The sequence below is a fragment of the Eutrigla gurnardus genome, assembly GCF_963514095.1.
Source record: "Eutrigla gurnardus genome assembly, chromosome: 17".
In the NCBI taxonomy this organism is placed as follows: domain Eukaryota; kingdom Metazoa; phylum Chordata; class Actinopteri; order Perciformes; family Triglidae; genus Eutrigla; species Eutrigla gurnardus.
In genome coordinates, this window is record NC_139928.1 from 16,641,794 (window position 1) to 16,659,906 (window position 18,113).

The 18,113-nt window shown below is 43.3% G+C and overlaps 3 protein-coding genes across 3 annotated transcripts; 1 reads left to right on the forward strand and 2 right to left on the reverse strand.

Annotated features, from left to right (window-relative positions):
• Window positions 1-2,352: 2,352 nt before the first annotated feature.
• Window positions 2,353-7,950, reverse strand: rnf5 (ring finger protein 5). Its single transcript, XM_084031699.1, has 6 exons — window positions 7,579-7,950; window positions 4,233-4,251; window positions 2,976-3,088; window positions 2,836-2,893; window positions 2,634-2,745; window positions 2,353-2,518 (listed from the first exon to the last, which is right to left on the reverse strand). The coding sequence occupies exons 1-6, from the start codon at window positions 7,791-7,793 to the stop codon at window positions 2,400-2,402; spliced, it is 636 nt and encodes a 211-aa protein (XP_083887825.1). The 5' UTR covers window positions 7,794-7,950; the 3' UTR covers window positions 2,353-2,399.
• A 572-nt stretch (window positions 7,951-8,522) lies between these two features.
• On the forward strand, window positions 8,523-10,166 carry utp23 (UTP23 small subunit processome component). The gene is made up of 3 exons (XM_084031389.1): window positions 8,523-8,912; window positions 9,002-9,176; window positions 9,639-10,166. Exons 1-3 carry the CDS (start codon window positions 8,725-8,727, stop codon window positions 10,038-10,040), a joined length of 765 nt encoding a protein of 254 aa, XP_083887515.1. The 5' UTR covers window positions 8,523-8,724; the 3' UTR covers window positions 10,041-10,166.
• Window positions 10,167-10,301: 135 nt separating this feature from the next.
• On the reverse strand, window positions 10,302-18,046 carry rad21b (RAD21 cohesin complex component b). The gene is made up of 14 exons (XM_084031388.1): window positions 17,918-18,046; window positions 16,524-16,713; window positions 16,312-16,441; window positions 15,984-16,083; window positions 15,279-15,385; window positions 14,936-15,145; window positions 14,632-14,757; window positions 14,400-14,528; window positions 13,868-14,091; window positions 13,627-13,783; window positions 13,212-13,354; window positions 12,870-13,058; window positions 12,685-12,762; window positions 10,302-11,812 (listed from the first exon to the last, which is right to left on the reverse strand). Exons 2-14 carry the CDS (start codon window positions 16,665-16,667, stop codon window positions 11,621-11,623), a joined length of 1,929 nt encoding a protein of 642 aa, XP_083887514.1. The 5' UTR covers window positions 16,668-16,713; window positions 17,918-18,046; the 3' UTR covers window positions 10,302-11,620.
• Between the last annotated feature and the right edge of the window lie 67 nt (window positions 18,047-18,113).

The following is an 18,113-nucleotide window of genomic DNA, read 5'->3' on the forward strand; positions in this document are numbered from 1 at the left end:
CTTATACTGTCATGTTTTTGTGTATATATGTTTCTATAAAAAAGTGTATTATAAATACAAAATGTCATATAACCATAATGCTGATTATATTGTAATATAGTTGTAAATATGACAGTTAGAGAACCGGACCCTAATCAACTTTCTTTTGAACCCTCAATGTCTCTGATCCTTATTATTGACACGCCAGTTCATATAAAGAGAGATTTTGGCTCAAATGATCATTTTCTAATCTTTGGTTTTCTTATTTATAAATTACCTATTCCAAAACAAAACAAAGAAAACACAGTAATCCTTCTTTCAAAGCCTCCAAAAGCTGGAAATAAACCCTTCTGGTCTGTTTTTGGTTTCCTGGATATGACATGTTTGAATGAACAGATCATTAGTACTTTTTAATATTAAAAAGTAAAAAACAAAGACACAAGGCACGTTTTAATGAAGCTTTAATCTCCTACATCATTTGGTTTTGCACAACGTCTTCAGGTTTAGTCCATCAAATCGTGACTTCCATCACTTCTTTCAGTGTCACATAAGCTTTATGATACAGTGTTGCTTCAACAGACATGTATGCAGGAAATGATGAGCCCCAGCAGCCGTCCTGTCCATCCGACAGAGGACCTTTACTGTCATCTCTGACCCTGGTGTGAACGTTTAAGTGCCAGACACCATTCATCCCATCTGGTTTAGCTGAATTCCAGTGGTATTACACATCAGATTTTGGGCAGTTCTACTGTATACGTGGCAAAAAGCAGTGTGAAGCTATTTCTGGCGCTGTAGAGAGCTGCACGAAATCTGAAGACTACAAGTTTGAAAATTCAAACAAATATAAACATTAATGTGTGTTACCTTAGATCCAAGCTGCTTAACTGCTTCAACTAGTTTGTACTTTAAAAAGGGAACTCTTTAACGTGCATGGTGTCAGAAGATGGTAAATATCCTCCAATCACAATAGCAAGTAAGAACAAACGTTTCTTCACTCAGGACTTAACTTAATGGGAGAGGTTGGTAGTTATTTACTTGGGCTGCAGGCTTTTTCTTTAGTCAAAGGAAGGACTTAATGAAAAAAACAGATAATTTCTCGCTTTACAAAAGCATCTTGAGGTCTACTCTCCAATCTCGTCCTCCATCGCACTCCGTGGCTGGTCATCCACTCAAAACACGTAAAAACAGCATTTACAATAATCATATATACAAATATATAATGTTTACACACTCACTCGGACACACAGACACATACAGTCAGGGAATAAACAAATCAAGTGTGAAAAGGTTTCTCCTCACTTGTTACACTGCATCAACTCGGCCGCCGTAACGAGCTGTTTAGCTAATCATCCAGCTATTTTAATTAGCCAGTTGACAATTTGCCCCGTAATTAACAAACCGCGTGTGTGTGTGTGTGTGTGTGTCAGATTGCTTTTTACTCTCTCAAGTTGCTCATGTTGATGCGAAAATCTCCCAGACGGCCCGGTGAACACACCAATGTTCGTACAGCTTTGTGAGGAAAGACAACAAGTGGTTTAAACGCCAGCACACACCGCAATCTTTAGAACAGCTCCGCCTACGGTTGACTTCACAGTGCAATGGCAGGTTTTGTTAAGACATGTATATATATATAAAAAATGCATCCATCTGTGCTATTTCTACCTGTCCAAGTCACAAGGTCTAGGAGTATTTGTTCGATTCAGGAGGAAACTGTAAACGGGAATATAATTCAATTACATTTTTTTTTTCACATTTCCTCCTTTCCCCTCCCCAAAAATCGTACGTGACTGATCCGCTACTCTTTGGCCTTTTTGAGTAAGATAAAGTTGCTATGTCAGCTCAAACTTCTCCCTCTCTTACCTTTAAACCCCCCCCACCTAAAACTTTTTACAACGAGCCTCCCTCTGTCTATGGAAGGAGTGAACCTCCAAGAGGAATGTGAAAAACCAAAACCAAATTAGTCACTGCCCCCAGTGATCCTACACAAAAAGAAACCCATTGCTTTGCTCACCCTGATCCCTTAATACTGTATCTGAGCCCTAACAGCTATTTTCCTGTGTGCATATATCTACAGCTGCATGTAGAGAGGGAGGGCCAACATGACTTATTCTCACACAACACTACTTTCCAGTTTTCTTGCATAAACATAATCAACGAAGCAGGTGGGCGGGGCTGAGAATCCTAAATTCTGCTGTTGCCTGGAGGAGAAAACCCAAATATAGCCTACATAATATATCCTGTATTTCTTGTTTTGGGATCAAACACAATTCTACGCTCTCTCCCAATTTAGTACCTGCTAGGAAATGTAAAACGCGCGCGTGTGTGTGTCTGCGGCTTGAGTTTAGTGTGTGAAGTTTTTTTTTTTTCCTTGCGCTCCTCCCTCCTCAATCCACTCTTCTGTCCATCTCGCCCGGTCTCCATCACACGCTCAGCAGCCAGAAGAAGAAGAAGATGGCCACGAACAGGAAAAGGGAGTCTTGCCAGTTATTATTGCCGTTGTTGAGGTTACCGTTGCCTTGGTGATCGCCTGTATACTGGTCTGACATGGGGCAGATATGGGTGGGAAAGGTTATTACACCAGTGACTCAGGGGATTGTGTGTGTTTGCATCTGTACTCTAATTATGCTGCCAGAAGGCAACGGATGAGGGTTTACCTGCTCTGTGAAACGGGTCGTTGGCGTTGAAGACTGTGGTGAAGAAGCCGAAGGGGAAAGCACCGATGCCGAAAGACATGTGGAAACCAGTATCCCCAAAACCCTGAAACATCTGACAGAAAAAAGGATGAAATGGTAAAAAAAAATATATAGGATAAACTTAAGAGAGCATAGTGTAGTTAATTGGTGGATGTAAACTGACCCCGCCTCGACTCTCTGGCTCGGTCCTCTGTCCCTGAGGCCGAGGTGGAGTTTTCAACCTAAACAACCACAGAAACATGAAGGCATGAGGCAACCATAAGGCTTTAATAGTAAATCCTCTCACAGAGACGCTCTGTGTACCTGGGGTCCTCTTGGCTGGAGCTCCCTCTGCCGTACAGTGGGATGACTTTCTCTCTGCTGATGCCCGCTTTACACACGGGACACTGCTGCTTGCTGGGTCGCGTCTCCAACCACTGAGAGGGGCAGCAGAGGGGGGAAAAAAAAAAAGGTGTCAAAATGTTCAGAGCACACATCAGCTGAACCGCCTTTCTACTAGTTTAAATACTAGTCTGAGTCTAAGAAAGGCTTGAGCTGCTACAGTCAAATCAGTGAATGTTATGTCAGGACCCAGCAGCACATTCACACAAACACTTTTAAGAGATTAACAGGAAGTACATTTCCACAAATGGCTGGTTTCTAATCTGCACTTTAATCTATGCAGTGCTTATGCTGCTCCCCTGAGAGTGGCAGAGGGGAAAGCTGCTGTAAACAGAGGCATTAAGTGCATTAGCATATTTAAGCTGCATTAAGTCAACTGACAGGTGTAGTGTAACACGCTGAGGTTACCTCACAACCTCACGCTGATTACTTTTAGGTTAGAAAGGCCCACACTCAGCAATAGCTGGCTCACACAGGTGTTTCTACTTGTTGTGACCTCCTCTGAGGACTGTGTGGGCCGGTACAGACGCACCTGTTGCCATTAAGGCAGTTCAGACAGAGCATGCAAACACTACAAGATATGATGGGTTGCAGTGTGGTTGTGTTTAAAAAACGGGTTGATGCTTGAATCAATGACTCAGCCACAAGACAAGCAGGGTGAGTGTTGATGTTGAATCTGTCTGAGCCGGTCTGAACTCTCACAGAAAGTGACAATTCTTGAATTAATCGGTTTGGCAGGCTTCAGTGGAATGATATTCTCAGGGGCTGATGCAATGGAAAATCATTTTAATTATCAGTAAGTCTATAGACTATTTTAAATCTAATTAACTCAATTAAAAGCATGTCCAAAAATAGTAAAATATCCATCAACTTCCCAAAACAACAATGTCTACAAATAAGTTCTTTTGGGGGTTGTCAAAAGAGCTAAATGTTTAATTGATGGACAAATGGTTGCTGATATATTTCAGTCCAGCAGTGAAACCTGCATGGAACCTGGGAAAGTTTGGCTAAATGACGTAACTGAGCTTTGGAAATTGTTGATTTCCGTTCCGTCAATCTGGACCAACATTATTACGACATCGACTCTTGTGGCTGCCTCAACCTGAGCCAAAAAACACCCGTTTGCCTGTTTAACGAGTATTACACAACACAGGGTGAGGTGAGGGAGGGAGTACTCACTTTGTGAAGACAGGGCCAGCTGCAGAGACGGAGACAAACAAATGATTAATTTGCATTCTCACAAAGGCTCCTTTCTCTTAAAATGTCAGCTGTTTTGCTTCAACAACGGCACCAACGTTCCTGCAGTGAATTTATTATACAAATCATATTCATCAAATCGAGCTCAGTGGAAATGTAAAGTCTGCTTTTGAGAACTCTCGGTGGCATTTTTTCCCCCGTGGAAGCCCACCTGACCAGAACGAGCTGTTCCTAACGAGGTGGCTGATTACAGTAAACTTGTCCCCGCTCCCCGTCGCTTGTATTAATTGGCTCCATCTGTTGTCAGCAGGTCTTGCTTGTGTGGCTTCTGGCCAGGCTGACCTGCTGCTGTTGCATTGTGGGAGAGCAGCATGCAGGTTTGAGGAAATGCCACATCTGTGAGTATTTCTACCTCTTTCTCCTTTTTGTAATCTCTCTACTGCCCAAATAAGTAAAACTATACAAACATGTTTAGTTTCCACAAGGCAAGCAGAACCCTTTTTGTAAGATAAGATTGTTTGTTTTTGAAGATATGTGGATGGAAAAACAGCTTTTAACGGTGTGCAACAGTACAGTATGAAGCAACGTGTGCAGCTGAAAACTATTTTCTTTAAACGGTTGCTTCAGTCAGATTCCTTGTGAGACGGCAAAGAAATTTAGACCACGCAGAGCAACAGGCAGGACATGTTCAACACTTAAAACATAAAAAACTTCATAACCATAAATCATTCAAAACCTCATTACCTCAGGTGGGCCTGAACAAATGCCTCAGCTAAAACACGAACAAACGGACCGACGGGGCCAAACTCGACCAATCTGCAGGCTTTTCTGCACATATCAAGCGCAGCTCAATGTGTACGGTATTGGTGTTAACGCCGGCTATCAGATCGCTGCGGAGAACGGCATTCCTGTGGCTACAAACGGCTGAACAAAGCATAAGGCCTAAATTGACATAACAACCCATTCAACTGTGATTTAACATGTGGCCACACGTGTAGCAGAGCTCTTGAAAATCGCCGTTTAATTTCCAATAAGAGGCTCAACAACCATTCGGTGAAGCGTGAGTGCAGAGCGTACGTACAGACTCCATTATGTGACCCCACGGGAGCCATTAAAGTCTCATTTTCACAACATTTGAATTAGAATGAGAACATAAAGACCGGATTACTGTCTAGTTACTCCCCTCTGCTCTTAATCATTCATTTACAGACTGCTGTAATGTTTCACTTCCGATGCTTGGTGGTTGTTTGAGGCGAAATACGCTTATCTGAAGAGTTAATTGTTAAACCTATACCTGAAGTGAGGGTGAACCTGCTGGTTTACTACAGCGGAATGAACTCAACAGGGTCTCCATTTCTGATTCAGTGACGACAAGAGAATCTCAACACTGATTTCATGCTTAGTGATAGGATAATGAATTATTCGCTTGAGTTGAAATATTTCACCTTTCGATTGAGATATGGGTTATGTTTCTATTCTGACCCATAATCCTCTACGTCTACGATATGAGTAATAGGCTCAAAGTTCAAGGAGCCATGTTACTAAAAGTAAATATAGTCTGGTTTGGAGTGAGGGTTAGGAGTTTAACTCACACTGAAGTCATCTAAAATACAAAAGTAGGCAATGTGATGGATGATTTATACTTCAAATGTATTTTTAAAATAATTAATGTGCAATTAAGTTGCAACGTTGATTTAAAGTTGCAGCAGGTGACCTTGCGGATAGTTTCATCACAGTTTCATCACGGTCACCACGGAAGATGAGCGGCAGCAACATGGCAACGACGTTACATCAGCTCCCCAAGCACATGGCGCCGTGAGACAGATTTATTTGATTAAATATTAGATAAATCAAACCCCCTGATTCATCTCGGGTTATGTAACGATTTGTACACGATTGTGTCATGCAGCTTAAAGATGTTGTAGTCGGTCGCTTTCCCAGTAGGTTTCTGTGTCGAGTACAAACGTCGACACAGGCGAGGAGATATCAGATCACGGTTTACAGGAGCATAGTACGACACTTCAAACTCCACCCCATGTTTCTGTTTCCAAAACACATGCACACCCAAACGGATCCTTATCATTTCTACAAAACACACGTCATTAACGGGTAGAGAGAGGTCAAGTTTTCTTCTGCGACTTTTACTGCAGATTTATGAAAAATGCCCCCATGCTTGATACAAATCTCCTGGCTCTATTGTCCCATTAGCCTCAACCTGAAAGCGATGACGAGCTCGTGAACGAGCCTTTCCACACGTCGCCGTGTGTGTGGTTCATGTTTACATGTAGGTTTGAAGGTTGAGCCTTGCGCAAGTCTCCATAAAAATCTCAGATAAGAGAAGGAGCTGCTAGGATTACAGTTGCTTTCACTATCTTCTATTAATCTGCTTCACTATGTGTACGGGACAATTTATGGTTGGAAAATAAACTTGTCAGTGCTCTCTGGTAGGCAAACTATATGGTTTCTGAATGATATAACTGCATTGAGCTAGTATTGGCTATTAGTGATTTATTGGTTGATTTACTGTGGCTACAGTTAATCGTTATTTTTGTGAAGTTATTGATGAGTTGTTTAGTGTATACGATGAAAAATGTGGAAAATGGCCATCTTAAGTTGCTGGTGCCCAACATAACATCTTTTAATTACTTATATTATCCAAATGACTGTCAAAAAAACCTAAAAATATGATTTTTACAATGATTCCAAATGCAATGATCCCCCTCTCCCCCCCCAAAAAAAATAAAAAATAACTTAACTACTGCACACATACCAGGGCTTGTTTGGACTGCTGTGAATGAGTGAGAATAGGCCTGATTTAAAGCTGCAAATGATCACAAGAAAGTTTTCCCAGAAGGTCAATGTGTAACAGAGTGCGGTGTGACCTCTGACCTGCACAAAACCATACGATACATATGATCAAGCTGAGCCACTTAATCTCCTCACGAGATCAGAGAAGGAGATCACATGTGCAGTTTGCAAATATGGTGAGTTATAGCAGCCTTCATCCGAGACATCCGGCCCGCAGACACGGTTCATAACAGCCGTATCTAACGGAGCATCTATCACCTCCTCCATAGCGGAGACCAGCGACGTTATTGGGCGTGATTCCGCCGTGAACACACACACACACACACACACACACACACACACACACACACACACACACACACACACACACACACACACACACACACACACACACACACACACACACACACTAGACCGGAGGCCGCACAGACAGCAAAGCTACACACCGGTCCAGTTGGCTGGACAAACAAAAACAACCGCCTCCACACAGCACAAAGACCCCCCTTCCCCCGCCTCGTACCAGAACAAGTGGCCGCACATACTGATGACAGCGTCCGTGGCAGTGTCCAAACATATGTTGCACTCGAAGGTGGCCCGGTCCCGCTCCCGTTCGCCTTCTTCCCCGCCGCCGCTGCCTCCCGGCCCGTCGCGGTCGTTGCTGTTCTCCCCGGCCGGTAATCCTCCTCTGCTGGTCGGCCCGCTGTCACTCGAGGCCCGGGGATCCGCGGCCGCCATAATGTTTGCTGTTACAAGTGAAGATGATACGTTACGGTTCCAACCCAACCGGGCCCCGACCTGCGATATCGTTAGCTGTGTGTCTGGCGACGACAAGTGTCACCGGACCGAGGCTGCTGCATGGGTGTATTATGGGCTGCTGTCGCTGTCGCTCTACCCGAATGAGGACTTCCGCTTCCGGGAAAAACACAGGCGAGGGGCGGGGAGAAAATAAACAACCACCTCAAATTATATAATAATAATAATAATTAAAATATATATATATGTATATTATTGTTGTTATTATGTTACTTTAATGTTATTTATTTTATTTTATATTGTCAAATACAACAATGGCTGCATTAATCGGCCGCTATCTTTAGCGCTCAAAGAGTACACACAAGATATTTCAAATTAAACCGTGATGAATCAAATGTCATTGATGTATACTATATTTGATCGACTTAATCAGAGTTTGAAATACAATAATAATCCCCGCATTTAAAAAAGGAGTAAAAGTTCAGTATTTGAAACGAGAAAAACACGAAAGAGCTCAGATATATTGAGAGATGAATCAGTGAAACTACTTATTTTGCTTGATGTCATGAATCGCCACTGATGAACCCCACAACGTTGATTAAATCGTACAGCAAACACCACTTTGTATTGGAATCAATACGATGTCTGGTAGAGAGGCGCAACAGCAGATCTGCTGCTTCCCGGAACCAACATTCTATATTTTGTTTCCACCCGAAGTCACGAGACGCCAGCACCGCCAGCGTGCTGCTGCTAGTGCGTACTCTGGAAACGTCCGTGGTCGAGTATCTGATAGTTTCCAAAAAATCTTTATGAAAGAAATCCGTTAAAACGAGCCGATGTAACCGGAAGTAAGATCTTCATTTTTTTAACGTGAGTCGCGGACGTTGACGTCAGCACCGAGCCAGCAGCCAGCATGGGGCTGAAGAGACAGAAACAAGCCAAGAAAACCACGAGCTTCTACAAGTACAACTTCAGCTTCAGGGAGCCCTATCAGCTCCTCATCGATGGGACTTTCTGTCAGGCGGCCTTGAAGAACAAGATTCAGATCAAAGAGCAGATGCCCAAATACCTGATGGGAGAGGTGCAGCTGTGCACTACGAAGTGAGTACCTTTACTTGACGTCACTTTCTGTACGCGCATCTTTCACTGTACTTATCTTAACACCCCGTCGTCCACGCCGTGTTTCTCAGCTGTGCACTGAAGGAACTGGACACTCTGGGCAAAGAGCTGTACGGAGCCAAGATCATCCTGCAGAGGTTCCAGGTGCGAAGGTGTCCACACTTCAAGAGCCCCGTGTCGGCTGCAGACTGTCTGCTGGCCATGCTGGGGGAGACCAACCCACACCACTACTTTGTGGCTACGCAGGTAAATATGACGACACCCTTCAAAGCTAAATCTAATGCAGGGCCCCTAAATATATATATCCTTCATTTATGAAGATTATTGTGTTGGGTTTTTGTTAAATTGTTTAAGAAAGTTTGTGCCAATTCGACTACAGAATGATCATCCAGTTAAATCAACACCTCTTTAAAACATTTATTGACAAAAACTGATTCTAACCTTCAAGAAGGAAGGATTTATTGCAGGGTTGTCATATTAAATTATATTATATTAGTAATTAACGTATGGTATACCTCATAAAGTGGCAAACTCAGATAAGCATACACTGTTAAACTCTGCAGCCTTTAATGTTATGAGCTATTGACTTCCTAAATTAATTACAAATTGCCATATAATCATTTACAGGCGTAGGAAGGGAAGCTCCTTCAGACAAACTGACAAAAGTCTACTGTGTTTGTTGAATCTGTGTGTGTGTGTGTTCTCCAGGACCACTCGGTAACTGCAGGCGTGAAGAAGATCCCAGGCGTTCCTCTTCTCTACATCATCCTCAACACCATCGTGCTGGACAAGCCCTGCCAGGCGTCCCTCGACCACGTCCAGGCCGTCCAACTGGGTGAGCTGGTCAGCCCGGCCCAGCAGCAGAGCATCCGCAGCCTGAAAGAGGAGCAGGGCATCGACCAGAAAGACCGAGAGAGGCGGGGAAGGAAGAGGAAGAGGAAACAGAGCAATCCTAACCCTCTGAGCTGCCTGAAGAAGAAGAAGAAAGGTGGACCAACGGCGCCAAAGAAGAAGACAGAAGAGGGGGAGAAGACGAAGAGAGTTAGACACAAGAAACCAAGGACGGAGGGAAGAGACGACACGTCTGCTCCTCCGCTTACAAACGCATAACACAGCAGGAAGACAGAGACTTTGGACGTTTTGTTTCTTGCATAAATATTATTTTAAGAGGTCCACAATGCTGTTTTTCTAACGTTGCTGCATAGAATAAATCGATGTTCATCACACAAAATGCCATTCATGGTATTTGTTTTATTTTGAAAAATCAGGACTGGCAGGCATACGACTGAAACTGTTCAGGAACATAGCAATTTTTTTTGCGATCGGTAGATTTGTCTCTGCTTTTATACAAAATAAAAAAAGCAGGTCAACAGGCACATAGTTTAGAATATCAGATGCACTCAGACATGTACAGTTAAAATCGTTATATGAAGTGGATATCAAAAACAATGCATTCGGCTGGCTTTGCAGAAGCACGAGGAGTGTGGTAACAATTAATTGGTGGTCTGCTTGTTTTCACTGAACGCTGTGATTGTTTATTTTTTTTTTGTCTGCTAAATTGACCTGTAGTATTTTCTTATATGGGTTTAAAGTCCGAACGACAACGTTCTTAACAAATATGATCACATGATCGTGTTACCAAGTCATTCTTTAGATTAAAAATGTAAAAGTTTTGCTATTAGATAAACGGTTCATTCTCTAAATATATATATTACATCAATAAATGAATACTAAGGAAGTATTGACTTGATCTACACCATCAGAAGTTCTACATTACTGTATGTCACCCAGTTAAATACTGGATAAATAAAAAAAAAATCTGTCACAAACTTCAAGTCTTTTAAGAATAAAAGAGTAATACAGTAATACAAATGGTAGTTTCTATAGCAATTCCACTAATAAAACATTTCAGGACAGCACGCTACTACTGCCACCACTGATGTTCACATCATCTATAGGTCGAAAGCTTCTTTTGGGACGCGACTATAGTTTTGTGCAAACAGTCGATGATGCAAGCAAGGCATTTGCATAACGACGACTTGGGGATTGTAATGCTTAAAGTGCTACACTACAGTCTTATAACGGTTAACTGCTGGTTAAGTCTACACATCACTACCGTAGTAACTGTTTAAATGTACTCTTGCAGACTCTATATAGTGCATGCTCCATTTGGCTAATGTGTGTGTGTGTGCGTGAGAACTTTTTTTTCCTGCAGCGGTGGGACCGATGCGTGTCCAAGTAGCATGGTTGATGGAGTTGTCACTCCCACTGTAAATATACTGTACCTTGAAATATGCAAGTACAACACAACAGCACCAAGAAAGCAACTCCAAACAAAAAGGGAATACATAGTACTCGCTTTTAAAAACTTCATACTAACTCAGCTATGAAGTGAGTCAGATACAATAAATAATCAATAATAATGGACAAATAGGGGAAAGTGCCCATTGTTTGGAGTTGCAATCCTCCTCACTCAAGGATCTTTATAATCCAACCATGTTATTCAGTCCTCATTCCTCCCACCACTGCGTGATATTAAAATACTGCAGACAGAAGATAAAACTCCACATCATACGCAAAACAAAGTCAAATAACTTAAACAAACAAAACGTAGCAGACAAACACAGCTGTGTGCAGGGTTCACACTGAAGAGTTTTTTCCCCCTGTTGTGAACCGTTGAGTTGTTGTTTCTAGATGATGTGGAAGCGAGGTCCGGGCGTAGCTATGATGTCACTGTAAGGCTCCTCCTGGACCAGCTCCACCGCCTGCTGCTTCTTCAGAACCAGGAAACTGTAGAACTTAGCGGCCGCCTGCTTCTTGTTGTTGTTCCTGCACAGATCCAGCAGGCCCACCGACTGGGCACCCGTTTTGGCCATCACCCTCTGTGGCAAGAGGAGACAGGGGGAATCAGGAGGAGCAAAAAATGTATCCCACTAATACCTGTTGAGGCAGGATTTGTATTGGAACGATGCCGCCATCTAGTGGTCGGAGTGTAAACGGTTGATGGAAGCGAAAGTGTAGGCTCGGCAGAGCACATGGATTTTGGCTGCTTATTTCTGGAAATGATCCAAATTTGAGGTAAATTGTGCTAAAATAAAAATACGTACGAGGTTATTGCTTGCTTCTACTGCTGATATCTCAGAATAGATTACATGTGACAAAAATTGTGGACGTTAATTGCAGATTTGGGTTTGTCGCGTTTCGCTACATTAGCCAGTGATGGCTGCATATGAATCATTAGGTGCTTCAAGATGACCTGCGCCTCAGAGCAGGCGGCAGCAGCAGGAAGCAGCAGAGCCTAAAAGCTGCGGTCCATTCGGACAGTTTCTATCAGCCTTCGAAGAATTGGCAGAAAGTCAAAGAAAAAGTTACATCCTGTTAGACGCGATCTGTATGCTATCTGTAGTTTGCGACCACGTTCTCATTTATTTGTTTTTGTTTGTAAATATCTGTGGAAATCAGAATACTTGCTACAGGAAACTATTGTATATATACTTATATAATACTTGCTAATACATGTTCAGGAAAGAAAGCAAGTGTCAAATAAGTATACAAATGAAAAATGAAACGGTAATAAAATGAACAGAAATTCGGATTTAATTTAACATGTAACATTAGCATGCACAGGCAACGTTTCGTATATGGTACTACAGGCAAAATGTAGTCAATAGTATTCTGAAAAACACGTAAAAACATAAACTCTAGCAACAAGATGTCATCCCATTCTTCCAATAAGTAGCGAACACATACGTACCTGGAGGCCATGGAGCATCTGCTGGGTTCTTTTGTTCCACCTCCTCTCCTCCTGGTCCTGGTCTCCCTGCGCCTCCTCCTGACGCAGAAAGACTCAGTTACATACACCAATAAAGGCTTTAAAAACTATAAAATAATATCAAATAAAATCACACATTGCTAGGTGTTTGTGAACCTTTCTCTCACCTCTTCGTCCGAGTCGTCTGAGTCGTCGCCCTTCTTCTTCTCCTTGTCGCCAAGCAGGTCCAACTCTATCATTTGGCTGATGTTTGTGGTTTCCTCTGGGGGCAGATCCACATTGGACGCCTCCAGCTGCTGGGGCACATTAAAAGCTCTGGACCCCTGTGGCTGTTGTTGCTGGTCCAAAGCCCCCATCTAGAACGATACAGAGACAAAGTAGAGTTATTGGAGTCCTGACATCACATATAGGGTGATATCAGATTTGGGAAAGTCACATGGGTGTAAGGAAGAGTGCGTCTGCTGCATTATATACAGACACTACTACTACTGGGGGGGCATTGTACTCACAGGCAGGGCTGGTTCTGTGTCCTGGGCTTTGCGTTTGAGGCCTCGGGGGGATGGAGGGGGCATGACGGACTCATCCAGCGCCGTCCTGCTGCCTTCCACAGCTGAAGTCTGCTGAACACTGGCCTCTTCTATGATGGTCTGGTCTGGAGGGGGAATGGGGACATGCCTTTAATGTTATAAGTATTTTTGTGCGTTGAATGGGATTCACAATCACACTTTTCTTTTTTTACGTTGTGCAAACTGGTCTAGTTTACTACAAATTACATAAAACATGTGCTCACTTATTACATTTCAAAGCATCTTATCGTCTAACAGCCACCTTTAAAAGTTCATACCAAGTTCAAGCACTGTAGTTTGTGTCATGCCTTTCCACAAATAGATCAAGCCTAAATACACAGGAACACCCATGTCGTACCCATGATGTCTCTCTGCTGGTGTCCCGTTGTTTCCTCTCGGGGCACCTCCGGGTTCTCCAGATCCTTGAGGAACTCATCCAGACTGTCAGCCTCTCCACCTTTCCTCCTCTTCCGAAGTTCGTCTGGTACCAGTGGCGTCAGACACCTTGTAAACATCTAGAGAGGAAAAGCAAAGTGGCAGACAGGAAGAAAAAAAGAATTCTTATCACCGCACTACATAGTACAATTAGGTGTCCTTACCTTTAGCAGCCTGGCATTCCAGAGAGACTGAGCAGGGAGAGAGAAAAGCTTCTCGACTCCCCCCGTCTCCTTCCACATCATCAGCTTCTTGGTGGGAGGTGCCAGGTCCAGGGTGGTGACGATGTCGGAGTAATCGGACAGCTGTGCACGGATGGTTTTACTGTCCAACTCCTTCACGCTGTCCACGATCAGCTTCCTCTTACGCTTCGCCTTGGTCTCCTTCACTGCACAGTTGGAAGACGGAGATTAATCATTTCAATCAACCAAAACAGCTCTGATATTTGGAGCGAAAACGCAATGTGTGTATTTACACATTTTTTCTGCATGAACCAAAACATTTGAATTCTGCAATTGCACACTTTTTTATTTGTAAAAAGTGCTGTTCAAGATGTGATCTTGCTCGTGGAAAAGGAAGGAAACCCATTAAAAATAAACTGGAAACTGTATGAACTTTACGGGAATTCAGACCAAAGTACAAAATTACAGGGCTCAAGAAATGTTGAAGTCGTCTCATAAAAACCAGCTGCGTTACCTGTGATGTCAATCGGCTCCAGGGCGAAGGTTTCTTCCTCGTTGTGAACCAGAGTGGTCTGTTCCGTCTGGTCTGCCATGGCTGGTAGGGCCTTCGTTGGGCCTGAGTCTGGACTATCTGGTGCTCCCGCTAACAACACACAATCACGTGTTACATAACTGTACTGTGATTTCTAATGCAACAAAGCATACAATTATATATGGCTACTGCTGAGGTCATGCGTGGAGCTGACCTGAGAGAGCATCGAAGTCGTCGTCGTCGTCGTCTCCGTGGTCCTGAGGCATCATCACACTCTCTGGGATGGCAGGAGGGTCGTCAAAGATGCCGTCTCCGTCCTCGTTGCTCAGCAGCTTGTCCACTACAAAGAGAGACGAGCTTATTCAAGTGTCCATCTAAATACATAACATATTGTATGTTCTCCATTGTGCCAGTTGTCCCATTTCTTAACTTTAAAAATATACAATTACAGAAAGCTATTATGGCACTCACTAAATCTCACCGTATTGTCAGTGCCTATGATTTTGACAGGATCTTACCAAGCATGCCTTCCTCGTTGCTCTGCATGGGGTTGTCTCCGAAGTCGTCCTTGTACTGGTCATCGTACTCCAGATGGTTGGACTTGTCGGCGATGGCGTTACCTCCACCCTCAGCCTCCAGCAGCAGGTTGGAAGCTGACACTCCCATGATGTCCACCTCGAACGCACTCTCCTCCCGCATCATCTCCCGGTCATCCATACCAAAGTCAGCTGCCCAACAGAAATGTGTCTCTTTATAGTATACAGCTCAAAAATATTATATTCCATTTCTGCAAATCGAGCCCTCTAAATGCTACATTGGCCTTTAAATTGTTAAAAAATGTGACTGGTAAAAGATACCCACCGAAGTCATTGTCCTGCAGCAGGTTGAGGTTGCCCACCTCCTCTCTCATAGTGATCTCCTCCACTCTGCTCTGGTTCAGGTTGAACTGCTGAGCGACGTCAATATCACTGTACGAAAAACACACCATCGTCGATTCGATATTTACCTTGGATTCACAGCATTTTTCTTCAAATGGAATATTTGTTCAATCAGTGGAAGAAGATGAGAAGTGATCCTCAAATATATCAGTTATTTTTTTGATGAAGTGCTTGACATTCGTTAGTTATTAACTGCAAGAAATCATGCATGGTTCTACAATATTTATAAATAATCAGCATTACAGGCAGAAATATACTAGAGTGAAAAGTGAAATTGATGCTTTTCACCTGTTATCTTTATTGTCTCATTCCGAGTCTCCGTCCTTCTCTCCAACAACTTTTCCACCTTTGTGTGTTTTTATTGGTCAATGGTTTTACAGGACGAGTGGGATCTCCCTTACCTTGCTTTTGAGCCACCTGGACCTGAATCCTGAGCCCTGAAACCTGGACATTTTTTTACCCTAGTTTGGACTTTGCCACCCGTGTCAGTAAGTACCTCTAATTTGTCATTGAACTGAATTGTTGGTCTTCCTTTTGGGCCTCGCATGCACGCCTGTTACATCGACTGTCGGCTCTAAAATAAAGGCTAACGTCCTCTCAGGGAGAGGTGGACCGACCGAAGACTCACTCTAGGTCTGGAAGTGGCTGGTCAAAGTCATGGAACTCCTCGGGCAACGTGATAGCGTTGTAGGCTGCTTCCCTGTTCTCCTCTGGAAGATCCACCACACCTGAAACGCCACAACGGAGGAAGACCGTTACAGCACGGGACATTTCTTGAATGGCAGGGAAGAACCAGTTCTATATGTATATGAATAAGAGCATAATAAATCATTTTGGCACACGTGCATGCATTTGCGTGGATGAAGATATTAACATTAACTGAATATTATCTTTCTCAAAGATTTGCACTTTCTCTGACACTGTATGTGATATGAAACACGCATTTTGTCCCCAACCTGGTCTAAACGCCATCTTGATCTTGATGAAGGCCTCGTTACAATCTGCCAGCAGGTACTTGGCCTTCCTGTGGTAGATCCTCACCACCCCCAGCAGCAGATGCCCTGATGTCCGTAAAGCCATCTTCACCTGTAAAAAGAATTATGAAAAGGTAAGTGCGGCGATGATCTGTGATGATATTGTAAAAATAAATCTGGACCGTAAAACTGACCTTGGGTGAGATGATGCTCTCCACGCTGCTCTCCAGGTTGCACTCAAACACATGCGCCTTAGTCAGCTTCTTGTCCCAGTGGGCCGCCAGCCAGATTTTGGCCAGCGGCCCACGTTTGCTGAGGACAAAGTGGGCATAAAACATCGTCTCGGCGCCTTCTCACCACAGGGGAAAGGGGAAAGGGAGGGGCCTGGAGAGGAAACGACACACAGTGAGCAACGACATAATGCATGATTGAAGGTAAACAAAGCTTAGACAAGCTCATTATGTGGTCTATGCTTTTAAATGGTTAATTACTCCCTCCTGCACACTCTTCTCTGTTTGTATGTATGTTGAATGTTAAAGTTACTGTTGGAACTGTAATGGTATTATTGAGTACTCATATCAGCATTAGCAAGTACTGAAATTGAAGAACTTTTACCCTCCCCATTTGTGGAGGGTTCAAATTCTGTTGCCTTCTTCCTTAATATTTCCGTTCCATTTTAACTGTTTAAAATGTTTAATCGTCTGACAGCCCTCATTACTAAAGATTAATGTAACCAGTAGTATATAAATATGTAGGTAAAATTGGCTCCACCATTACCAGCTACAAAATGATTGACACTTGCATAGTAATGTGACAATAATCCTTCTGTTAATTTTTCTGAAATGTACTTCAGAAAAAGTACTTTTACTTGAAGTATTTAGAACTTTTACTTTAAGTACATGTAAGTGTGTTTTTGAATGAAGGACTTTAACATGTAACAGTAGGCTACTTCTACGCTGTGGTACTTCAGTAAAAGTTCTAAATACTTAATTCAGCACCGGAAGCTTCCTTATCACACACATTTATCCCATATGACGTTAACATTTCTCAGCTGTACAGATATTTCTTACAGTTGAAAACGGTAGTTAAACATATATGAGTGACATATTTGCTTTTTTTTGTAGTCAGTATTGGAAACTACCTTATAATATAATTGTTTCTATCGGTGTATGATTATCAGGTTAGCTCCATTTAACGGTAGGCTACATCTCGTGGCTTTAACGTGGATACGGGCTCAGTTAGCTAGTTCAGTAAAAAGGAGAAGAAAAAAAATGGAAGCCACACCTGCAGCACTATAATGTGACAGTTAACGTTACACCAAACGAGGACTGTGTGTTAATCACTGTAAATCACAAGGAGTCGGTTACGTCACACACGGGTAAGCGTCCTGCGTTCAGATGAAATAACCGTTGGTCTCGTTCAAAAGAGACGTTACGGTTCCGTTAAACCGCACGAGCCGTTGACGCGCCCCCCCTGTCACAACAACAGGTGATGCTGCGGACATGCTAGTCGTTAGCCGCTGTCATCCACAACCGGAGCACCGCGACACACTTGCTAGCAAATATGTTAAACCCCAAACCCCACTCACCGGTTAGCCGTGGTGTGCTTTTCCCGTTTCGCCGGCCGTAGTGCTGCTGCTGTGGGTGGGTGGTGGTGGTGGCTTTCTCCCCCCCACCACCCTCTACTCCGCCTAAAACAAACAAGATGGCGTCCCCTCTCTCTGCACCCCCTGGACGGATGGTTTGGACCTGAGTGGTGCTGATGAGGGAGGGAGACAGGGAGAG